Here is a 26,139-nt window from a genome sequence, read left to right as displayed (position 1 = left end):
CAGGGCTGTGACGACTGTCTGACAACTAAACGGATCCTTCACTCATCAAATAAGAGAAATGTCCCACACTTCAACCCACAAAGAAACGTTACAGGATGAAACAATAGTAATGTGTAACGGGTAGTGTCTTTGGCAACTTATATGAGGAAATAATACTGCAGTTTTACGTGGAAAGGTGTCTCTCGTCGTGTATGAAATGACACAAGTGGCTTTAAGACGGCGCTTTGGTTCAGTTTGATTTAAAAAAAAAAAAAAAAAAAGGGCAGCATAAAGGCGAGCCCTCGTTGCAATGATAATGCTGTAAAACTAATCACTACCACTAATCGTGAATCACATCACAATCTCAAGATCCGTTAAAAAACAATCACAATAACGTTATGTTTTACCACATCATACAGCTCTCATTAAAATACAGACATGTTTTTTTTTTTTTTATTGGACAGTGACAAAATGAAAATCGTGTCTCAGCTGGAGTTGGTTTCGAGCAGCTCCCGTCACTGAGGCAAACCTGACATCTTTCCTGGAAAGCTCATTTGTGTAATTTTAACAGGAAAGCTTTCACTCAGCCAGATCACCGCCTTCGAGGCAGTCAAACAAAATGTGGAATAATTGATAATATGAGCCAGTAGTTTTTAAATGAAGAATGTTTTAGATAAAAGGATTTCCTTCTCGGTTGACTGACATGTTCTCTCTGTGTGTGTGTGTGTGTGTGTGTGTGTGTGTGTGTGTGTGTGTGTGTGTGTGTGTGTGTGTGTGTGTTCCAGGTATCCGCATGGGGAGGATATGTGTTCATTATCAACTTGATTCCTCTGCATGTGTTTGTGCTGCTGCTGATGCAACGCTACAGCAGAAGAGTCTACATCGGTAAGCCACACACACACACACACACACACACACACACACACACACACACACACACAAACAGAAGCACAAGCAATTAAACCAGACAATAACTTTTAATGTGTGACTGGATGTTAAAAACTCGCCCACAAACTGTACAGTAGCTGAATTGGAAACTGACTGCATCTCTGGTCGTCTCCCATTAGAATAGAAATGTACGCTATAAAAAGACAAACCATCGCTCCTTCATATGGAATTTAACCCTGAAACAAGCTCAAATGCCCAGTCACGCCTGTGCTCATCTCCTACAATCGTAAGCATTCCATCATCAGCAGTGCAGACATCCAAACACCCACACACCACTTAACAGTAAATGCAGCCACCTGCTACCTGATCCTCTTTATTTTATTTTTTTTCCCAAACACCAGAGGCGGAGCACTGGGGGAGAGGATAGCCTTGTTACTCCACAGAACATCCCAGTTTCATGGAGCACGTGGCAGCTCTGGCACATTATCCGTTGGCTCAGTCAGTCAGACCCTCCACCATCCACACACCCTCTGTCAGCTTAGCCGTGAGCTCGCGTCAGGCACTCCTGTTGCGGTTGAGAAAAATGATACCATGTCAAGTATCATTTACACATGATTATATGTTCTCCTCATCGTAACCGCACAGCACAGTCTTTGAGAGCGCTGAGAATAAATGATGACCTCCTCACAGTGAGAGGGTTTTGACCTACGTCTGCTCCAATTCTTCTACGATGAAATTGTACTTGAGATGCTGTCTGATGAAATGGAAAATTTCACCTTGTCTTCATTGTTCTTCTAGAAATATGCAGCCAGAGCATCATCCGGCGACCTCATGCACCTTTTAGTAGCAAAAGAGTTCAGATAAATTCAAGTGTAGACATATTCTGTTGAAAATGTTCTGTCTCTTTCGGTTTCGGTCTCCTCACGTTCCCTCCTCTTTTCACCCCTCAGCTCCTCATTCCAGAGCCAGGCCCCTCAGTCGTAATGAGAGAATGTGCAAAAAAGGAAAGAGAAAAAAAGGGAAAAATCCAGGTTTAATAAAATGCCTCGCAGTCTATGTTCCCTCACAATTCATCTCCCTCTGTCTTGAGTCAATAGCAGATGTGTGAGAAAGAGATTGCTGAGGGCGGTCACAACTACTTCAAAAATGAGGCACACTCTTCAGGAAGAGTATGAAATCTTAATTAAGCTGGTGCGTCTGCGAATCGGTTCCCCCCAGCTACAAAGGTGGGAGTCGCACTGTTCTTAGCACTGTCGTCTCACTCCAGGCCTCACCGCCACACTGCGTTGAGCCAGCTCCCATTTTCTGAGTAAATGACATTAGATTAGGTATTTTGTATTTACTCCCTCTGAGGTGCGACAGTGGAAATCAATAGACTTTAAATACCTCTATTGAGGTTGATTTCCCTTAGTGGGACCCATGCTGGAGTGATGGAACAGAATACAAGGTTTTTAGGTGTAATAGATTATTTGAATTGTTTGATGTCTTATCTGCTCTCTCTCTCTCTCTCTCTCTCCGTCCCTGTTTTTCCCTCTTTACAGCTTACAGCACTTTCTACATCGTGGGTCTGGTATTGTCGATGCAGATCCCTTTTGTCGGCTTCCAGCCAATCAGGACAAGCGAGCACATGGCTGCTGCCGGTAAGTCCCACCTTCTCTACATCGGGAGTGGCTGATCCTGCATTCCTCTACGAAGTTTCAGCATGAAAGTCGCTCAGACAGCCTATGGTAGTCGATGTTATCAGTGTTACCCGGTTTCCAGGCATACATTGATTTCTTATCTAACGACTCCACCGGTCTTCTTTTCAGACAGACACTAAAGCATCTGCTCTGTACAGTAGCAGCAGTGTTGTAGCACAGAATAGGTTTCACATTTCACCTATCATGTGATGAGAGTTTGACTTGGGATTTGTTGAAGGCAAAAGCACGTAGCTGGTAGTTTTGTCACTATACTGATACTGAAATTATAATGCGTAAAAAAATCTCTATTCTACACCAACTGCGACTTTATTGGGAACATTTGACACAACATTGAGGGAGCGAGAGATATTTATAGTTTTAGATCTTTATCATAATTTAAACATAACAAGGCATGACAATGAGATACAAGTTCTCTTTGTTAGTATCAGAATAGCAGAAAGACTTAATCAGTAAATATCACTGTTTGCTCTGAGAACAAATTTATTTTGAGAGAAGAGAGACAGTGCAGCTGTTACTGCTCTATCGATACTTCAGAAAATGAGTATTGAACCTGTTTCAAATATTCGGTTTAATCCCAATGCTAATAGGAAACTTGATAATGTTAATAAGGAAAAATAAGTTGGTTACCTTGCCTAGAAGTTTGAGGTGTGCAGCCTGTCACCTGCGGCTTACTGTGGCTGGACTCCTTGTTTCAGTACTGTCTGTATTATATTGAACTGATGTATTTTTAATAATGATACAGTCACAGCAGCGCTTACCTCACTGACAAGCACTGCATATTCTGGGTCTGCTTTAATAATACAAATCAATGTGTCTTTCACCAGTGAAATGATTTTATTGTGAAGCTGCAACAGCTTGAAATCTTTCCAGCGTAATCTGTAACACGTGCCACCGCACGTTTATTAACCAATAGAAGCATTTCCTCAATGTGGCAACTCTGTTCAGAGTGGGATGATGAATTTCCCTCCTAAATGTATGACTCTGTCATACCTTTCTCAAGAAATGTCAGAACCTCTAAAACCAGACATAGCCCTCAGATGTACGGTTTTGCTTCCACCAGCCCCCCTCCACTGTGCACTACCTGCCACTAACAAAGTGGTCCACTAGCTGCTTAACATAATGATAGGTTTAGCAGCTAAAAGGCCACATTTTCCCTTGATGATTTGAAGGGTGATTATTGGACTTGTATTCATCAGGAGGCGAAGGAATACAACTCCAAATCCCCGACTGTGCAAGTAAATGCAGGTTTAATGCTACATTTACTTTTGTTGAATTACAGTGAAATTGTTTGCTTTTTTAACACTTAACTGAACATTCCTGTGTAAAGTTACATGACATTTCTGAGCTGAATGTCTGTCTGAGTTTCGTACGAGGGCACGTTGATTCGGTTCGTATTTCACAGCTTCCGAGTCAACTGCCAACCTGCCCTGACCCTGACAGCAAATATGTGCTGCGAAACACACGGGGAAGGTTCAGGCTGACTGCTGTTACGCGCGTATTAAAGGGGTCACTTTACATAAGCCACTAGCTTGTTTTCAAAGCACCTTCCAGTACCGTGGATGCACACAGTTTAAGATAGGTTCGCTACAGAGGGAATTGAAATCCCCTCTGACAGTTAGTCATGCCCTGTGTGTAGAACAACACAGGACCGGCTCAGAATACATTTGCAAAATAAAAAAATAAGTAAACAGCTTCACATGCCACCCATATGGGTTTAGCACTTTAAGTACTTTTCATTTTTGGCTCGTGGGTGGTTTATTAAAGCTTGTTCAGTTTCGCCTCTCAAGAGTGGGCCCATCTGCTGCCCGACAGCACGGATGGGTGCGTATGTATGTGTGTGATTTTTGTGTTCATTTACATCCAGATCGGGGAGAGGACTGTCATTGGCAGCTTTATGAAGACTGAGCAGCACCTTTTTTTTTAATTGTCTCAACACTGCAGCAGGCCTACATTGAAGTGTCCCTGTTTTCCTGGATGTCTACAACACAAACAGCATTATGAGAGGCTTAGAAGAATGCACCACCAAAAAAATAAAAGTCTGCTCTGCCTCTCTCTGTTCCCCCTCCGCCCCCCCAATCTCTCAAAGAGCGAGTGTGTTTTCATGTCGCCGAGGTAGCAGCTGCTCAGAACATCTGGTGGTAGCATTCGGGGAGCGCAGTGGGAGACGGGAAGAGAGTGACAGAGCCACGGTCGGTACCCTTGAGATGTCAGCCCCTGAGGCAGGCAGGCAGGGTGGCATAGAGTGACAAGCGTGTTAGCACCACGGCGGCTCTCCGGGAGGCAAGCAGGGGCTTAACCTTGGAAATGGGTGAGACCTGCCGTGGGCCTGAGGAGTAGGGCGAACGCACACAAGTTTTGTCAAAGGGATGGTAGGTGACGAAAGAGAGGGAAACCAGGCCTCTATTCAATTTTTTATATCAAATTCACCATATAAACAGAGACACAGCAGAGAAAACAGCACTGAGAAAGTGTCAGAGCAGAGAAATGGTGAAAAGAAGTGTGACCAAAGGGGGGGCTGCAGAAAGAAAGACAAGGCGAGGGAAAGAGAAGGGCTTATTCACACAAACCTGTCTCATGCATTTGAGATATGTTGTCCCGCAGTGTTTGTTCTTTCACATCTGCATGAACAGCCAAAGGGGGCTATCCCAAACTGCTTTGTCGTGATTTCTGCCTAACTGACAACGGCACTTCTTAACCACATGAACCTGCTTTGTACCCTGCAAGCGGCAGCATGAATCAGGTCCTCCTCATATATTCAGCGCAAGTTTTCCTTTTGTATGTTTGCTCATGCTTTGGTGTTCTGTGTCTGGCTTTTTTTCTCAGGTGTGTTTGCACTTCTGCAAGCCTACGCCTTCCTGCAGTACCTGAAGGACAGGCTGACCAGGCAGGAGTTCCAGACACTGTTCTTCCTCGGCGTCTCACTCGCTGCTGGCATAGTCTTCCTCACCGTGATCTACCTAACATACACAGGTCTGTATTTGCGTCCGCTCACATGGTTTCATAGTGGTGATTAGTCAAGATATGACTGTAAACAAACTCTTTAATTATATTTTTTTGTCCTTGTCAGTAGAGCTGAAGCTTTTAGTAAAGCATAATACATTTTTTAAAGGTTAAGTTCACTCAGAAACTAAAATTCAGTCATTCTTCCCAATGGAAAGTACCTAGATGTTTCTTAGTCCACAAAGCATTTCTCAAGCTTCACAGCAAAACATCATTGCAGCATTCCCCAAAATAACTGGAGCAGATGCAAACAGCAACCAAAGGAACATGAAATGGCCCCATACAGCTCATTGGGCATAATGCCCCCCAAAGTGGTTACCTGAGGGTGTAAACAACGTCTTAGAAAAATCATTTCGGCGTCTCGGGTACTCTTGGCTGTGAAGCTCCAGAAATGTTTTATGGACTACGAAATTCATCCAACTTTTCATCAGCATGGTGGTGAGTAGATTATGAAATGAATTTTAATTTTTGGGTGAATTTATCCTTTAAGCAAAAATGGCATTGTTTTTGGGTTTCTGCTTCACAGCGTTGTCCTTTTTTAGCCATCGTAAATCAAATGTTTTGGGGTTTTAGACACAAATTGTAAACATCAACTTCAGCTCTGATAAACAGTGTGAGACATTTTTCACAATTTACTGACATTTCTTGAGTTATTTAGTTGAATAAATAATCAACATGTCTCATGTTAGAAACGAAACATAATCATTGGTTGTAGCGCCCCTTTCTAAACAATTATCATTATTTGCAACCAATCTCATGGCTCTGCAAATTGGATAACTTCTCATTAGTCAGTATGCATGTTATTCGACATTAACAAACAACAACATTTTGAATTGAAAATAAATTGCAGTCCTGTTTTCAATGAATGCTCTACTACTGAATATCTTGCAATTAATGTTTACACTCACAGGCTGTTATAGGTCTTATTATAGTTAACCTGGCTGTACGCATTATTCTCATCACGTAACTGTGTACATAATAACAATCAGCTTTCAGTGAGCGTTTCTATGTATGCTGACCCTACTAATTAATTTTTACCAAATTAACTTGTCTCGGAAATACGCCCACAGAGCCCAGAAATATATACATCTTTAAATGCAGCAAATGAACATAAACACATTGGATTAAAACTTCCTTTGTTTGGTTTTAGTTGCACTTTGAAATCAGTCAAAGCAAATATGGAAAATGAGTAAGACGCTGTTATGTTGGCTTATCATCTTTTAATAATGCGTGGATGTTTAAACCAAGCTGCTGTCAACAAAAACCTACATCTACTATCCCCTGGTGTTACTGCCAACATCACTCATCAATCACAATGCAGCCTATATCCCTTTCTGAAAAACAGTTTGATACTACAAAACTGATGATTAATGTTTTTACCCTCATCTGTTTGTGTGCCTTTTTAGCACAGTATGTTAAACATTTGGCTGAAATTTGGTGCACAAATTGCCCTTAGTGCAGGAATCAGTTGATTAGCTTTTGATGATGATCCAGATCTGGGATTGGAGCCATTTTAGATTTTGTTTTCTGTATTTTTTTAAATTTTTTTTTAGCCAAAGGTTTACAGCATGTTCATACACTATCCCACTGATGGTCTGACCCCCGGGCCTCCCCACCGGGCCGCTAATCAGCATTTGGTTTAAACCTGGAAGGCGAATGATAAACAAATAGAAACTGCTATGGATACTGCAGCTCATTGGAGAAATTTGAGAAACATTGAGTGTTGATGGAGGGAAGATTGTCCTCTCCCATTTGTGAACTTGTATGTGTTTTTCTTTTGTGTGTATGTGTTTTCTTTGACTGGCCTGGCTGAACCCTGATGTGCTCAGGCAGCTGGTTGAACTTTGTCCTTGTTAATGTTTTTCTCCATTATTTTCAGCTCCGTCTGGGTTTGTGGTCTCAGCGGAGGCCTCAAGGTTTCAGACCTTTCAGTGTTGCCTCCTTGCAATTTATTGATTTTTGCTGAAGTGTTCAGATTTAAGATGACATACTCGCCGTCTTGACCTATTCACAAGATGCAAATAGCTTTTTCGTATTTCAAAAGCAACAGTAGATGGAGAATTTGGTGCAAGCCATTTCTGCACACCTTTTTTATAGCATCACACTGGCTTAGCTTCTCTTTTTCTAGTGGTTCATTACCCCGGAGTGCTCCCAAGAAAGCTAATGCAGTTTACTATGTAAGAAGAGTGCTCCCTTATCCCCTAAGGCTGTGTATACACACATCTTCTGTAGTGAGTAATGAGCCCTAACAAAGAATGTGACTGTTTTTTTTTACCTGACATCGTATATCAGTTTTCTCACCTTGAGTAAGGCAGCAGATAATTTACTCGCCTTAACCAACGATCTGACATTCTGTCACTGCAGATTATGTAAACACTGCAGCCAGGCCTTTTGCCCAGCGCAGAGAGATGGTGGCACTTTACATCCACAGGAATATTGCAGTCCTTAGATCGCTTGCCTGCCTGTTTTAGAACTGATTGGTCTCTCATGTGAGCACAGTCTGGTGAGGATTCTGCCTCCATCAGACGTCTGGTAAACGTTGTGATCCATCAGCCATCTGAATTGAGCAGTGGGAGCCGGTGACTACTTGGTAATGTGCCAGTTTTGCAGTGAAGCTGCGCATGTTCACCTCCGGCTGTCAGACTTTTTCATCTCATACGAATCTCTTAGTAGCCGAGTGGGCTTCCACAATATCTTGAACATAGAGCCAAGTATTGATTGGTTAAATCAGTGTCATCCTTTAAATCACCTCCAAAAAAATAAAAAAATAATAAAAATCCTTCCTTCCACTTTTTCTGCTTTATTTCACATCTTTCTTGCCAGCTGTGGTTCAGCGATTTGTAGCATCTTATTTTAAACATGTTCTATTTGTATGATGGCATAGGGTGATTATGATATTATACACATTAAGGCATCAAAGGACACGGTGCAGCTATGTCACTGCAAACGTCACAACATCTAAAACATGGGGCCAATGCTCGTGTCGTCTGAGCACATGTGAGTGTGTGAGTGGCTGCGTGAGCCCCCAGGCAACAGTTCAGAGCTGAAATGTATTCGAGATCAAAGCTTCACCAAAATAAGACATTTGCATGCGCACATGAAATACCCAGTATGGTCTAATTTGCAGCTTAAATGGTTTCAGTTACATTTGTAAACAAGTCAATTTTTGTAATTAAGAACCTTCAATAGAATACATTTCAGCACTGACACATTTTCGCTGAGGTTTTTCTTGGTTGTGAGCTACAGTCGAGGCAGAAAGTTGTGCTTTTATTTTCTGTTTTCTTTCTAGTTTAGATGCTAGACTTCATGTGACATTCAAGACCCTGAAAATCTGAAGTATTTTTTCAGTAAGCTTCCTGATATAATATAAAGGAGGTAGTTAGGGTGGTTAGTCATTTCTGTATTTCCTTTTTTCTGTGCTTGTCCTGATGGTTTAAAGTCGGCTCGGCTCAGTGAGGGGGAAATGACGTTCAGCATCAACATTTGAATCAACTTGCAGATGTTTATAAATGGTGTCCATCTATCAGTCAAATCTGATCAAACCATAAATGTACAATATTAATGGACTGGTTTGTGAGATTTTGAGTGTTGCTCTGTGGAGTTTCTTCGCTAACTAACATGTTTACATTTAGTGATTTTCATCAAAATATCTATCCTTAAGGCCCGAACATGTAGGCATTTTCCTCCTTATAAAACATTTGCAGAGCAGATTTATTGAATATTTAGAATGTTATTTCCTCACATCCATGTTTGCTAGCAAGCTACCTTCTTCTACCCCACTGTTGTTATTGTTTCTGGCACGTTACGGCTCCCACCTGTTCATGTTGATCTGCATAAATGTGTGTGTTCATGCACAAAAGAAACAAAGCAAAGACTAAAGCATGATCTCATCGGACTCCCAGTGGGCTCCACAGGGTCCCTTTAAACTCTTAAAATATAAAGACAAAGAATTTCTGTTTATTGTCTGAACTTTACCTTGATTGCTGCTTCTTTTTAGTCATGAATATTTATTGTTGTAGCAAAATAAGTAACATCAAACATCAAGCATCCAGGGGCTTTGAATAAGCAGCTGCAAATTTCCACATTGTTCAGTATTCTTCAGTGTAGTCCGTTTTATTGTCCTTAGGCAATTTTTGCAACACATTTCTGAAGGCCTGTAGGTCAGGTGGTACTAACCAATTTATTTTTTATTCAAAGCTTCACAATTGGGTTGAATTTTCCTTATAAATAATTGCATTTTATCTAATGAAAGGATTTCAAAGTATTATTAATATATTTTCCCATGATTAACGACCTTCGTCTTGCTGTAATGCAATTCAACAAACTTCCTACATGTCTACCAACAGTTTTCGGAGTCCAAGGCTCAACTGGAAAAGAGAAGAGCATTATTCACTTCTTTATTGATTGTGTTTTCTCTCCTTCTTCAGGATACATCGCTCCGTGGAGTGGTCGTTTCTACTCTCTCTGGGACACCGGGTAAGCTCTGCTGACCTTAACACTCTCGCTGTCGATGGAACACTTGTTCAATCGAGTGCATGTGTGTGTTTTCCATGGCAGCTATAAACCCCCTCGCAGTACAACACACAGTACAACACAGCACAGCACAGACGTTGTGTTGAACCATTGTCTTGCTTTCAAATAGCACCAGGCACCCTGTGTTCTCCAAATGCACTGCAACGTGTTTTTGATATTTTAGCACACCCAATCAATTCTTCCCCCTACCCGCCCCCCTCGTCTGCTGACTGAAGCAGTATGGGATAGTTTTTTTTCTTTCCTCTGGAGGCTGATACTAATTTCTTAATTTGCTGTGTGTTTTCTCTTTCCCAGCTGTGATCACAAAACACTTTAGAGAGAAATATTTAAAACTGTGTAGAAACTGCTGTGTAAAGGAATGTAATGAATAGAGGGAATGACGGCATCTGAAAAAACTAATGGCATTAGAGGAGCATCTCTCGTCGTTAATGCTAAATTACTTCTTGTTTTACCATAAGCGTGCTGGGGAGGTAAATTATTCTTTTTTCGCCCTTCATAATTCTCGAGTTAATCAGGAGGATCTATTGTATAATTTGTCTCGACATTCCCATTGCGCTCAACCCAACATGAATTACATCCTGCCTGTCTCCCCCTCCCCCTCTATCTGTCCTCCCTCCCTCTTTCACTCTCCAGCTATGCAAAGATCCATATCCCCATCATAGCATCGGTGTCGGAGCACCAGCCAACGACGTGGGTGTCTTTCTTCTTCGACCTCCACATCCTGGTCTGCACGTTCCCTGCAGGCCTCTGGTTCTGTATCAAGAACATCAATGATGAACGAGTGTTCGGTAGGAACTTATTTTGTTGTCCACAGCTCTGCTGTTTCTGAAAATATAGTTTTTGCACCTCAGTTTCTGCTGTGGCAGAGAGCTGCTGTTTCTGTTGCTGTTTCATCCTAATTCCCATCTGTATTTTTTCATTTAATGGTATCCTCAATCTTTATTAATATATCAACACAAGACCCTCCTAGATGATGTAGCATTCTTGGAAGTGTTTTCCAACACCAATTTGGTCCGCTGGATTGTCATGAGATTTCGTACAGACAATCATGTTCCCCAGGAGAAGAATCCTACTGACTTTTGTGATCCCCTCATTTGTCATTTCGGGCAACCATGACATCTACATTTTTGGTTTTCATTGAAATATCTCAACAACTTTTGGAAAGATTGCCATTGAATTTGACACACACAGTCATGTTGCCCTCAGGATGAATTGTATTAAGTTTGAGGATCTCCTGACTTTTCCTCAAGCTCCATCATCAGGTGTTTTAATTACTGAAGATCATGATATTCCCATCAGGCCGAGCTTTACTCGCTGCCAATTAGCAACTGTTAGCATGCCAATATGCTAAACTGAAATGGTGAACATGTTAAACATTGAACTTGGCTTGAAGATGTTGATGTGCTGACACTGTGCTTAAAGGACAAGGACAACCCCCTTGTTGATAAAAAGCCAGGTAAATTTTCTTAGTCTGCGTCATTTCTGGAGCTTCTTAGTGAAATAGTGTTTCGCCTATACACCTGACTTTACATCCATGTAAGATTGAGTAGATAATGACTGGATTTTCATTTTTGTTTCAACTCATCCTTAAAGTTTAGCCTCAGAACTGCAAGGGTGGCTTGAGACTCTTCCTGATTCACTTAGTTTGGCACTAGGGCGGCATCCAAATACTACAAAACCTGTGAGCGTCGGACACTGTTGAAACCAGTCTTTAAGTAAATTAATTTAAGCTGCAGATTTTATTATCAGCATTCTCAACAGCATGCTTTTTTAGCTTCTGCCCACTGATCGCCTCAGATGTAATCGCTTTTAAACTCTGTGGTTTGATTTTGTTTACTAAATTGCACCATGGGAGACGGTGTTTACTTCCCGTCTGTACACAGGCTCGTCCCTTTTGACTTTCTATCAACGAATTAGATATTTTCTAACACAGTTTATCATTTATTATGCTGACGATTCAACCTGGAGAGTTGAATATTTCCATCCAAGCTTTTGAAGTGCTCCGACTGTCAGTCATCAGATATGGTCCGTGGAGAAAATTAGCTCACCATATGACTAAATCATGTCTCTGCCTATTCGTTTGCATGAGTGATAGTTGTTTAGTCACCAATTTTATTTCAGTCACTTATGTGCTTAATTAACAGCTTGCTGTGATAAACATGCATTATCTGTAAATGGTATATCATGAGACAAATGCACAGTGCCGCCTCTCTCTGTCTGCAGTATTGTGATGTGCTCTGAACTTCCATCTGCCTGAAAGAGAAAAAACACTGAGGGGACTGAACTTCTTTTTTTAAAAAAAAAAACAAACAAACAAAGAAAAACAACTCAAAACTTATATGTTTTCCCAGCAAGACAGCCACGATCAAGGGCACAGAACCTTTGAGCGCTAGAAACAGTCCTTCAACAGTCTGTCTCTCCCTCAGACTTAATCAGCCTATTACAGCTATTGATTAGACATGCACCTGTTGAGCCGGGTCGGCTCTTTTCAAGGACGGAAAGCAGCCAGCGCTGTTTCCATTTAGGGTTTGAGTTGTGCCGAGCCAACATAGACTGATTATGCTGCGTTGCTCTAACAACTCAATTTCTCTCCGCCATGTCTTTATCTCCGTCTCACACTCTCTGCCCCATTTCCCTGTCTCTCCTTTACATTCACGCCGTCTTTCTCCTGTCTGACCCTTCTCTGTACTTTGTTTTCCCTCTCTCCCCACACCCCCGCCTCTCACTCACCTCCTCCTCCTTTTTCTATTTCCTTCCAGTGGCCTTGTACGCCATCAGTGCGGTCTATTTTGCCGGTGTGATGGTGCGCCTGATGCTGACACTGACTCCGGTGGTGTGCATGCTGTCAGCAGTGGCTTTCTCCAGTGTCTTTGAGCACTACATGGGAGATGACACAAAGAGGGAGAAGCCCCCAGCTGAAGACAGCAGCGACGAGGACGACAAGAGGAATTCTGGGAATCTTTATGACAAGGTCAACCGAGACAGAATAATTGTCAAACATTCACATGATCATCTATAGAAATGTCGTGCACTTAAAGCCCTGCGGCAGATGTTATTAAAATGCTTGGGTTTTGACAGTCAGAGGCCTTAAGTTTAAAAGTTTAATACCACAGCAGACAAGAAGGGACAAAACCACAGTTACTGAGATATTTGTTTGTCATTGACCTTGCATCATCTTTTGAGGAGAAGTTTGCGCTCTTATCAGTTGCATGTGTATCAGCTTCCTTCTTGAGGTATGCGTGCCAGTTTGTGTCAACTGTGATTTACCAGTTATTCAGTTGCAACTGCTTGATATTGTTGCCATAATTTAAGGTGTTGGACTGCTCCCAGTCCACTTCGTAATCACATCATTTTTATGTGGCATCCACAAATATCCCTCCTTTGGAGGAGATGCTGAAGTAACAATTTATGGTGTGCAACAATTCTGTGAAGTTTAAAGCCAATTTTTGAACATCAGGACAGCAATTTTGAAAGTCTGCTTGTGGTGATGGTGCTCCTAACACATCCCTGCTGCCCTGAGCTGCTGAAGAAAATGATTTTAGTTTTAACAATGCTTTAAAGCTTTGGGGCCACATGGATATGCACTATTGCACGCAATGTGATACAAATCTACCTTTCTGCTGATAGTTGTTGGTACTAACATATTTTAAAAGGTACAAATGTGTCAGCCAGAGCTCAAACGGGGAACCAGCTACTAGCCAGAGCGATAGTGAATGATAATCCATGAGTGGGAGGCAAAATTTTAGCATTCTCTAGCCATTTGCCAGTGGACAAAAAAGTTAATTTTGCACCCTGCTGTCGATAATGGCAGAGCTTTTCATAAGAGCCAGCTGCCAGTCATACTGCCAGCAAATCTACTGTATTAATTTTGGACTTTAATCAAATCATTTTAATTGCAAGTTGCGATCTGCTGTGTGAATGGGAGGTTGTGTCCTGCTGTGTAGAGAATGGAGAGTCGTTGACGGTGCTTGACAAATGTAAGCAAAATAATTGGCGACAGAACACATTAATAAGGATGAGCCCAGTCTGTGCAATCAATGCCATTCTTAGACAGGCTGCTTCAGAAAAAAACAAACAACTGGTGGCAGTGACTAGACAATTGTGCAGTAAGTAGTAAGAAGTCCACTGAAAGTGCTGCATTTTCCATATATGACACACTGACGTTTATTGGTTCAGTGAATGAAAGTGTGATGGAATTATCTTTATTTATATTGTCCTTTCTGCAGCAGAGCCTTCACTGAGGCATCTCAAGCACCATTAAAACAGACAGTGTTGTCAGACTAGTTGGTCAGTATCTTATGAACTGTAATTCTAGTTCAAAATGTCCTCAAATGCTTTTGTACTTTTTGTCAAGGGCTAGTTATGCAAACTAATGTCAGATGCCCCAAATCATCAGCTATTTATAGACCGTGTGGGCTAAAACACACAAGCTGCCTCATTCTTCCCCACAATAATTCACTACACGTTCACAACTAGATAAACAAACTCTTTAAAATGCATCAGGGCCACCAAATTTGGCCAACAGTCCCTCCCGACCTCCTACATGGCTGTTTTCAATACATATCCTTGTGAAAAGCCTTGTAATGGAGAAGTCTGCGAGCAACAATACAGGTCAGAAATACTTTCAGCATTAAGTCGTTGGAGTAAAAACAATGACAACTTTTCAGGGCACCTGTACACGTATATATTGTATACCACAGTATGGCCTAAAAATATCCTGAAATTATTATATTGTAAGGCCGTACCGCCCAGCCATACATGCAGTATATCCACTGTCTTCATGTCATGTCCAAAGGTTTGTTAGCTAACTGATTTTGTCCTCTGAAACAGTGATAGAGTCAGTTAATTAGTTAGCCTTTATTTATTCACTAGAGAGAAAAAAAAAGTACATGGATATCTTCACACACTAATTAAAACAGTCACAAATTTTATTAAAGATATTAGGAAGTGCCATTTCACAGTCTCCTGCTTTGGAATTAGTGTCTGTGACTTCAGTTTAATATCTCTTTGTCGCCTTTTTCCCCCCATACAAAATTCAAATTATTCCTCTTGTCTACATCTGTCTCGGCTCATCATTAGCCGGAGTCAGCGAGTAATTGGAGGTGCTGGTAAAGAAAAATGTTCACCCTGTGCAGAATTCCTCTTCCCCAGAGATTTCACAGCCCTAACAATTCTCTGCCGCTTGTATAAAATAATATTAACTCATCACACAGCATGGGGAAAAACTTGAGGATGCTCGAAGATACTTTTCTCAATTAGTTCATTCAATAATTTATTGCACTCAATAATTCATTTCCCTGAAACGCTGCAGACTTTTGTGGCCAGTCATAATAGTGTTTGTCTCCCCCTGCAGGCCGGCAAGGTGCGCAAGCACGTGTCGGAGCAGGAGAAGGCCGAGGAGGGTTTGGGTCCGAACATCAAGTCCATCGTCACCATGCTCATGTTGATGCTGCTGATGATGTTCGCGGTCCACTGCACCTGGGTCACCAGCAATGCCTACTCCAGCCCCAGCGTGGTGCTCGCCTCGTACAACCATGACGGGTACCGATTACACATGCGCACACACACACACACACACACACTCCAGTTGTAACGCCGTAATGGATGTTAAATAACCAGGAGGAGTCTGTAGTAGTTTGTAATGCGGACGGACGGCTTGCTCCACCTTGCATGCAAATGTGCACATGTGTGAGTAGGCGGGAACACACAGAGCAGCAGGGAAGCGCGGAACACGTGTATATTTCATCCGATTTGTGGAAATATTGATATGTGCACCTATGAGCATCAATATGATTGCTTAACTTAGTGTTTCTAGGTCACAGAAGGCATCTGTGGACCTTCTCTGAATTCACAAAAAGCCGATATATTATTCTCTCTGAGAGTCTTTACAGGCATAATTATTCTCTTTAAGCACTAAGAGGGAAATATTGAAGGCCAGCACTAAATGCTAGACGCAAGTTCTCATACATATATTAATGAAACCACGGCACTTCTCAGACAATGCTGTGGCCCCTCTACAGGATGAGCAGCATGGACGTCACTGCCGTTTTCTCTCTCACCCACACACTCATAACATGATTACCATACCTTGTGTTAATTGATGGCCTGGCTTTATTTCTGCTCCCCGCTCCTTGAGGAAAGAATTAGGCCATGAATGTTCAAAGTGCAAGGTGTTTTTTAACCCTCAGTTTATAATGCATGGATGCTCTATTTTGATTCAAAGTCTGAGCTGAAATATTAATAACCTCCGCAGCCATGTGCCTGTCGACGCTGTTACCTGTCAACCTCTTTTCTTTTTTTTCCTCGTCAGGACGCGTAACATCCTGGATGACTTCAGGGAGGCTTACTACTGGCTGAGACAGAATACAGACGAGCATGCACGCGTCATGTCGTGGTGGGACTACGGCTACCAAATAGCCGGCATGGCCAACAGGACCACACTGGTGGATAATAACACTTGGAACAACAGTCACATAGCACTGGTGAGCCTTTTCATCAGTTTCGTCTTCGTCTCTTTGCTCTCCTCCTTTTTTTTCCAGAGGAACAAATAAATTCCTCTAGCAGCTAGTGGATGATTAGAATCCTCTTCAGTGAATTTTTTATGTTATTGCCACGCTGTATCAACCCTCTGCTTCCAACATGCCTCACATTCTTGTTTGCTTACACTTTTTTCCATTGAATTTACACTGTAGGGGGTTTTCATTTAATTGCTGTCGGGTTCTGCGGCTTTGATTTATTCTTTCCCATCTTCTGCCAAATGTAGAGAAATGTTTTTGTCTTTTATTTAAGTCTGTTGAAGCCCTACAGCTTTCTTCTCTCTCGCTTTTTACCTGCTGACTGTTGTCTCCTCAGCATCTGTCCACGGGAAATGTAATTACAGAGAGTGCAAGACAGATCTCTGTTTAGCAACACCGCTGTATTGAAGCATCATGTCTGTGAAACACCAATTAAAGCACCACTTGTCTTTCCGGTTCTAGGTGGGGAAAGCCATGTCCTCCAACGAGAGCGCAGCCTACCAAATCATGAGGTCGCTGGACGTGGACTATGTTCTGATTATCTTCGGCGGTGTAATCGGCTACTCTGGAGACGATATAAACAAGTTCCTGTGGATGGTGAGGATAGCAGAGGGAGAGCACCCCAAAGACATCAGGGTGAGTGTGAGACACCTTCGCTCCACTGCAGAGATTCTCCAGGAGATCATGTACCAAGCACCTATACAGCAGCGGAATCAATGTTTGCTCTTCGTTCTAACACAGTGAGACTTTATATTGAAGCTCAAGAACAGAACTCTGTTTATCCTGCTGTGCTGCATCCACGACACGTTATCCACGAGTCGGAGGCACATTCTGAGCCGCAACCTCTTTTTCAAAGGAGATAATGGCAAATTCACATTTTTCAAGTTCCAGATGTTCCTGTTTTCTTTTCTTTATTTTTTTGGTCTGAATTCTCAACATGAATGAAGGCTGAATGCTGCAGCTGACACTCCTCCAGCAGACAACTGCGAGTTAGAGCCATAAAAACACGCATTCAAGAAATCAGGCTTCACAGAGAAAGCTGCGTGCACAAGCAGCAAGGCAGTAATCAGATTTCTCCCCAACCTTATCTTGGAAGCAATACACAGCTTTCAAGGCTGCTGTGTTGGTTTCAGTTTTACCTGTATTACTGTATGTAGAAGGATTTTACCTATCATGACACCTCTGCTGTCACCGCGTTACTTTGCCTGTCTTAAGATTTAGAAACCCAGCGTATACAGGACCAAGGAATTGTTCTCCAGCTGAAGAGACAATGTTCTCCAGCCCCCTACAACTAATGTTTCCTCTGTGATTGTTGTGTAGCAGTGGTGGCAGGGTGTCATTCCTGGTAGCTGCTTCACATCCATGTCTGTCGGTCTTAGTTTTGTTTCTACTGCTGTAATTGTTTGCTGCCCTAATATTGTTCATATTGTTCATATAATGTTCGATATCCAATTTTATGTAGCCGTGGTAATGTTGGGGGGGCTCTGTATGACTAATATGTCACCAGATGGTTAGCCTAGCTTAGCATAAATACTACAAAGTCTACCTCTGCCGAAATGCAACAAGATCCGCCTAACAGCACCTCTAAAGGTGACGATACCTGCAAAGTCACATCTGAATTATGTGAGCATTTACATTTCTAACGTCCTTGACCTCTTCTTCCTCTTTTTCCTCTTCAGGAGAGTGACTACTTCACTCCTCAGGGAGAGTTCCGAGTGGACAAGGCCGGTTCACCAACTCTGCTCAACTGCCTCATGTACAAGATGTCCTACTATCGATTTGGTGAAATGCAGGTAAGGAGAGGAGCTCAGCAAAAAGGCTTGATGTTCCTTTCTGGCCAAGTTAACATCCTGCATATCTTTGATCGATTTTTTTTCATCTGCGGCTGTGAGGTCAGGGCTAGAGACAAAGATTTTTTCGTCAGGGTTATGATCGCCTTCACAGGTTCAAATAATGAGTCGCAGCTCTGCCCCAAGATCAGAAAATAACAAGCAGCTGCTGTTGCTGGAGAGGCAAAAAAAAATGGAGCTACTCTATTATGCAGCTTTAGCCGAGAATAACAACCAGCTGCCATCACCAAAGGTGTAAAAGTTGTTGCTACTGTATCTTAAAAGCGGAGATAGCTGACAAACAGGTGGAAAAGGATTTAAAGGGATGCCTTGGGGAGATCCTGAAGTTCGGAAAAAGGGAGAGGGGTGGGGGTGTTGGGTTGGAAAGAAAGAATTGGATGAAGGAGAAGGAATGTGAAGGATTTGGCGTGCGCTTTGAAATGTGCCACGGCTACTTCTGGCAGGTAGCGGAGAGGAGATGAGAGGAATCCTTCTTGCTAGGTGCTTACATCCCCGCTGTAGATGCAGCCCGGGCAACAGCTCAGCTCGACAGACAGCTAATGCTCGGTGTAGCTCTGTGTTTTCATTGGGGAAAGGGGGTGATGGGGAGAGGCGCATATGGAAAAGGAGGACAGGAGGGAGGGAGCCCAGCGAGAGAAAGAAGAAAGTCGGAGTAGGAGTGGGGGTGGATTAGGTTTACGGAAACAGGATGTGACAAGGTGAAACGGAGGCTTAGAGGACATCATGAAAAAGACAATGAGTAGAGTGGAGAGAACAGCGCATGATGGTTGAAGATGGAGTTTGCAGCAGTGAGATTAAAGGACGATACTGACGATGCATAATACATGCAGAATACAAAGTACGTAATGATAGAAGCACACCAGCTTCATATCACCCCAAAAGTCTACTCCATTATTTCTCTTTCCTAACATTTATACAAGTCGGACAGCGCCAATAATTTTCAAATCGGGAGACTAAACTATTGTGACTAAAAATAATTTAACGTTTCACACACTGTCCGCGGAAGCAGCCTGAAGGCATAAACGAGATGCTAATGTACCGGAGACGTGGCACCTGAAGGGAGAGCGAGAATGGACGCTAAGAGAAGAAAGGGAAAGTCGATGACGCCTGTAGCTTTTAGAACAGAGGTGACAGGGACGAACCGAGTGTGAGGAGGACACAGAGGAGCAGAGTAAGACGTCGCAAGTGGCTCATAGAGAGATTAATGTAACAGTCGCCAAAGCAGACGCTGCTCCGCAATTTTAGTGCCGTCAAACTTTTTTGTTTTTCTTTCGTAATCGTGTTTGTTCTCGTCTTTATCTCTTCCGCAGCAATGTTTGAATTGGCAAGACCGCAGTGGGCTGAGATGAAATGGGGGGGAAAAAAAGAGGAAACTTTCTCAGACAATGTCATAATCGTCTCACAAAGAGAACTTAAATGCGACTTCATTTAAATTTGAATGAGGAAATAGTTCAAGATTTTGAAAATGTACTCCCATGCTGTCTTGCTGAGACTTGGATGAGAACATTGATCAGACTTTCAAGTATGAATTTACAGCCAGCAGCTTCTTAGCTTAGCTTAGCATAAAGAGTCACCAAACAATACATTGTAACTTGTTTCTTTAACGTATGCACGAATGTTAAAAAACGTTTAAAAAAGACTCAGGCAGATTTTGGGACCTTTAAACTCCCTTGTTTCCATTCTTTAAGCTAAGCTAACTCGCCATAACTTAATATTCAGCTGACAGATATGAGAGTGGTACGATCATCTTTTCTGATTTGATTTATTTTGAATCATTTCTTTCAACCAAGAGGCGTTTCGATGCCACGTTTGATGAACATTTTCACACATGGCTAGCTTATCAGTCTAATGGCAGCATTTTTCCCGCCACCCAGCTGGACTTCAGGACGCCTCCGGGCTTTGACCGAACACGCAACGCCGAGATCGGCAACAAGGACATCAAGTTCAAGCACCTGGAGGAGGCGTTCACCTCGGAGCACTGGCTGGTCAGGATCTACAAGGTCAAGAAGCTGGACAACAGAGAGCCGCTGGACCACAAGCTGCGCAGCGTGGTGCCCAAGCAGAAGTACACCTCCAAAAAGGTACCGCTGATGTTTGGTGGTGAATTTGCCCTCCAGGTCTGGAGAGATTCATTTAGATTTTGTTAGTAAATAATGATCCGGCCTGTGTTGACAGTCTAAATGCAAATTGTAGGAGCAGCTTAACACTGTGTTGTAGTTTGAAAACAAACTTCACAAAAAGCGTCTTTTTCTCACTGTTCGATACAGAAACTGTAAAATAGTGACCTCGACATCACTGACGTCCACATGGTGATTCAGAGTCGTCCGACCTGCTGCTAACTTAACTCACAGAGGCAGAACAGGAGTAATGAATGAGAACAGAATCACCTGATTTTTATGCCTCCATGCTGACATCAGCCGTGACTGAAGGCATTATATTTTCAGGTTGTTCATCTCATGCTTAACTCAAGAACATCTTGAAGGAATTCATCAAACTTAGCACAAATGTCCACTTGGATTCGAGGATGAACTGATCAGATTTTGGTGGTCAGAAGTCACTGTGACCTCGAAAAACACGTATTGACTTCAGTCAACTTTTTTATATGATGAGCGCAACAAAGTTATACAAAAATATGTTGTGAAATTATGAAGTGATGACATTTTTATGATGTCAAGGTGAAGTTGACCTTAAGGATGACAAATGATAATGTTCTGCAAAATATGTTCTGTCCATCAGTCAGCGGCGCAGCTCAGGAACGGTAACTTGACTGATGTGCAGAGGCATACAACTGCAAAAGAGCCTAAAACTCGTATATTTTCTAGCAAAGTCACTATACATATGAATTACGAACTTAAACAAGATTCTCTCGAATTATAATTCATGGTAATAAAGTCTTCATCATTTCTGTCATCACAGTCATAAAATGATACGAGTAGGTTCTGTTTGATGAGCCAGAGGTTTAATCGGAGTCATATAAATAAATCACATCGCGTAAATTCTCCGTGGAACTTTATTTTACCCTCATTGTTTGCCATTTGACTTACTGTGTTTCTGTCCCTCCATCCAGACAGCCAAGAGGAAGCGAGGCCACATCAAGAACAAGCTCGCCCTGAGGAAAGGCAAGAAATTACAAAAGAAATAAATGATGATGAACTCTTCTGGGAAAAAAACAAACGAAAATGCGAAGAAAAAAACCTCGAACAACCAATGAAGAAGAACACAGGGGCCGTTTATCTGGCACTTGGTCTCAAGCGCTTCCCATTAGAGCGCCCCCGTGTGTTGAGGAAGTTGAAGTGTCATATCTGGCTAGCTCCAGAACTGTTGTCTGTTTTATCCTGAGGATCTTTGTCTGGCTTTTTTTTTTTCTCCTGGTCTTGTTTTTCTGTTTGTTTTTTTTTGTTTGTTTTTTTTTTACTTTGTACTTGAATGTGTGACGAGGCATAGGGCTGCTCTACTTGGTTTTCGGCGTCGATTTTTAAAAAAAAATGTTTTGTTTTGTTTTTTTGTGGTACGTTAATTAACTGCTTATCAGTACGGGGTGAGAGAGGAGGCAGAGGGGAAACGAGAGAAGACTAGGAACATTTGCACCAAAGACCCATCGACCTTGCTCCATGGCACATGTGAACTCATTACTGAGAGTGAGGAAGCGCGGCGGGGAGGAGGGGGGGTGAAAGCTGAGGACTTGTTCCTGACACGTGTACAGAGGACAGTATGCGGTATGGAGGAACGTCACTGTCGTTCTAGACACGGTCCATCTGTAATATTAACCTTTTTATCATCATCATCATCTCCTTTAATGTCTGCCTGGCTCCCCGACCTTCTTTTTCAACAAATTCTTTAGACAAAAAAAAAAAATTGGCCTAATATGTAAATATGTTATGTAAAGAAAAATGTCTAAAAGGATGATAATATATTGGATTGTTGTGGTGATTTTTAAATATGCAGTCTTTTTTGTTTTTTCTCTTAATTTCTCTCTATGTGATTGTTTCGGGTGTTTGTTTTTTTGTACGGCAGCAAAATCGGACAGTGAATGCAATAATTCTTGTACAGAGAGGGGCTTTGAGATTTTTTTGTTGAAAGAATGAATGTGAATTTTTACAATGTCCCCCCCCCCCTCCCCAGCCCCCTCTTTTTCATAAATTGCATAGATTGTACATTTTCTGCTGCTAGGGTTTTAAAAGACAGAAGCAAGCAACTGTGTGTAAAAAGTAGTGATAATAAATTAGGCCTCCCTTCCTGCAGAGGGAGCTCTCTAGTTCAGCGTGCAAAGCCTAGTGCCTCATCACTGGTCATCATCGCCTCATGATTTTGTGACTGTCTCTTGATTTGTTAGTGTTTTTTTGGTTTTGTATCTTAGCAGCCGGTCGGGTGCTTCAACCTTGACTGAGGCTTTGGAAAATGGACATTTTTCTTAAGATGTCTCGAAATAGATTGGTGAACTGTGAAGGGGGGGGGTAGTTAGAACACAGGCACTGAGAGTGGAACTAGAAAAAGATAGCTGAGGGTCAGGAAAGACAAGAGCTTCCATCTTTTTTTGTCTAATACGATGGTGGACTAACAACCATCTTTAGAGCTGTGTCCTAATTCCATACTGCATACGAGTCTTTAAAGGTATCTGCCAAGTTGTTTTATTTACACTGTAGAAATAACCGCTTTTCTCAGATCTGTTAGTTATCATTAGGGATGCAACTAAGCAATTATTTGTTTGTCAATAAAATGTCAGAAAATCAGTTTCCAGGAGCTCAAAGTGATGTTAAATATCATGTTTTTGTCCGACTAAAAGTCCAAAATCCCCAAATATTCTCTTTAGTATTTAGTCATTTAAGCTGATATGAAATAGAAAAAAGTTGCAAATCTTCATACCGAAGAAGCTCCACCAACATTTTTCCTGACAAAAACTTACACAATTTATTAATAATTAAAATCTGCCAATTAAAGAGGTGTTTTCTCCAGTTTTGTTCATTATAGTCACTTGACATATTGGTGCAATATCTAGGAATTGGTAAATCCATACACTAAACAGATGAGGGGAAGCATATCACCAAAATAAACTCTGAGCGTAGCTGCTGTTAGCTCGTTAGCTCTGCAGGTAGTGGTCCAAGCTTGGAGCATCAGCAAAGTGTTTACACTGTTAGCAAAGGAGCTGTAGCCTGAGACAGGTGGGGGCTAACTGATTAGCATGCTGACTTCAGTAGAAGTGTCATCAACATAACGTCGTATAAACATTCTGTTGGTAATTTTAGTCAATTTTAGGATGTTTTCAACTATAATTCCTACATATTGTACCTTTTAAGAAAGACTGATATATAAATGATTAAGTTTGAGATAAAAACCTCCATTGCATTTTGCATTGTCACAGCCATGTCCAGTAAAAGCCTCACCTCTGTTACTGAGACACTTCTGTTAAAAAAAAAAAAAGGGAAATTCAAAAGGCCCTTTAATTGTCTAGTGAGCAAACTAGATTTGATCAATCTTTGAGAGAACTTCTACTCTTTGTTTAAAATATTAGTTGAAAGTAGTACTGCTAACGATTATTTTCTTTATTGATTAATCAGTTGATTATAGTCTATCCATAAAATATTCACAAAATTGTGACCAGGAATTTTCGTCCAAGTTGACGATATTTAACAAAACTGCTTTAAAAAGTCACTTAACCGGTTAATTAAAAAAAAAAAACCTGATTGATACGAGGTGGTATAAAGTTAGGACACAGCTTTAACGAGCTGTCACCTCTGACTCGTTAACTCTGTGGGCACTGCACTGTTCTTTGAGTCTGGGCTCTTCAGACGTCTGAACGCTCAAGGTGTGTGCGTGTGTGTGTGTGCGCACGCTTCATTACTTTTGTTATCAAATAAGTGACACATCAAAAGACTAACGCATCACACAGCTGTACTTGTTTTGTCACGGTCTCACAGAAAGTGACTTTTATTAGTACCACCTGCTTGTTTGTTTCCCTCCATATATTTTCTTTTTTAAATTGTGTCTGAAATGCTTTGTTCTTTTTTCTCGCTTTGATCTTGTGTGTCACCGTTTTCAGGCTTCAGACCTTTTCGACACAACGCCACATTGTGACTCACACAACGCCTAAAACTGTGTCGTGCCCTTTTTTTTTTTTTTTTGCATTCCTCATTTGTTCGAGAAGAGAGTTCAGACTAAGCCTTAATGTGATGTGCAGTTCGTGTTTTGCCCTCTTTTATGTTTTTCATCGTTATCTTACATTTTGTGTCACTGAGGAGCGGCGGAACAGTTCTTCCTTCTTACTAAGTTTTACTCATCATCTCTTTGTAGCTCAGCGCCGTCTGACCCCCGACACAGATTTATGTTCGATGAATCCCTCCCTCACCTTTCAAAGTTTACATTTTTACATTGTTGTTCTGTTCAGCCATCTTTAAATATACACTTTAATGAAAAACGCTTGCCTATGTTGTTGTTATTGATGTTATAAAGTGTAATTAATGGACAGCACATTGAGTGTATTCACATTTTGCAACTGGGGTGAACAGGAAGCCAACCACTTGATGGCAGCATTAGCCTCTGTATGAAGACATTGGCTTCAGAGTCTACAACAGGATGTATGAAGAATGACACAACTCTCACAGTGGTGGGGATGGGTGGCGGTGGGGTTAAAAGAAGGCATGTGATTGTACGGTCATGAGCTGGAATCCTTTGGAATGTGGGTAAATAATGATGATAGGATTATGTGAAGTCGAGCTCTTAACTTGACCTGACTAAAGGCAGTAAAACCCAGTTTTTCCAGAGCTGAACTATGGTGCGTCGGTATACTTACCAAGCAGCCTGCTGCCTCTGAGCTGAATCTGTAAACGCTGAGGGTGTAATGTTGTGAATAACTACATCCAAACGAGCATGAAATACGAGATCTCTAACGAGCTTGGTACTGCAGGGGGTTGTAAAGCTCATTTCAGCTCAGAAAACAGTTTTTACAAAAAAAAGAAAAAGAAAACTCAAGTATCCTCACATCCTTGATGGGCAATTACTGCTAAATGTAATTGGTGTTAATGCTGGTTTGACTTATTGTTATAAGTTAATTATGCTCTCTCAATACCTTGGTTGTTAATTGTTATTTTTTCCAAGATCAGATAACGGTGCAACAAATGCGTAGGAGGTCGGTCACTAAAGGGAATTTGGGATCCTTTTTTTTTTTTTTTTTTATCTTAACAATTTAACAGGTTCTTGCCTTTGGCCTGTGGTCCACCACCACGTTTCCATTTTGGCCCTGCAAGGGAAAAAGTTTGGGCACAAGTTTGGGTCTAAACTGTATTTCCATTTCAGTAGCTGTTGATGCTCATAGGCTAAATTTGGCATATAAACACACAGATCACATGTTTGAGCTTCATGATCTTGTGCAAAAGTAGTTTTAACTAGAACACACCCAGTGTATCAAATACTGGATGTTCAGGTTCTCTTGTTGGCCCAGCATGTTTGCATGTTTATGTTATTATGGTACCGTGCTGATAGATGGTATGTCATGTTTAGCCTCTTAGCACACATATATTGGCATCTAAACATGGCAATGATTAGCATACTAATATCTAGATTTATGTTTTAATCATACTGATGTTAAGCATGTTTCCTTTAACCTTCAGCCAAGGTTGAAAGGAACTTGGTCATTAACTGTCCACGTCTGACTCTTAGCTGAGCCTGAGTTGCACTTGC

General features: G+C 41.7%; 1 protein-coding gene across 1 annotated transcript in view; it reads left to right on the top strand.

The window, feature by feature from the left end:
- Positions 1-24,877, top strand: part of LOC119016925 (dolichyl-diphosphooligosaccharide--protein glycosyltransferase subunit STT3B) — an 85,888-nt gene extending 61,011 nt beyond the window's left edge. Inside the window, exons 5-16 of the mRNA XM_037093291.1 lie at positions 765-864; positions 2,409-2,507; positions 5,391-5,537; positions 9,995-10,043; positions 10,734-10,888; positions 12,860-13,071; positions 15,454-15,641; positions 16,411-16,582; positions 17,078-17,251; positions 18,295-18,408; positions 20,340-20,546; positions 21,533-24,877. Of these exons, the coding sequence (XP_036949186.1) occupies positions 765-864; positions 2,409-2,507; positions 5,391-5,537; positions 9,995-10,043; positions 10,734-10,888; positions 12,860-13,071; positions 15,454-15,641; positions 16,411-16,582; positions 17,078-17,251; positions 18,295-18,408; positions 20,340-20,546; positions 21,533-21,607 (1,692 nt within the window). The 3' untranslated portion in view covers positions 21,608-24,877. The remainder of the gene's footprint in view (positions 1-764; positions 865-2,408; positions 2,508-5,390; positions 5,538-9,994; positions 10,044-10,733; positions 10,889-12,859; positions 13,072-15,453; positions 15,642-16,410; positions 16,583-17,077; positions 17,252-18,294; positions 18,409-20,339; positions 20,547-21,532) is intronic.
- Positions 24,878-26,139: the final 1,262 nt, after the last annotated feature.

This window comes from Acanthopagrus latus, chromosome 3 (genome assembly GCF_904848185.1).
Source record: "Acanthopagrus latus isolate v.2019 chromosome 3, fAcaLat1.1, whole genome shotgun sequence".
In the NCBI taxonomy this organism is placed as follows: Eukaryota; Metazoa; Chordata; class Actinopteri; order Spariformes; family Sparidae; genus Acanthopagrus; species Acanthopagrus latus.
The sequence above is the reverse complement of the archived record's forward strand: the minus strand, read 5'-3'. Positions and strand labels throughout refer to the sequence as shown.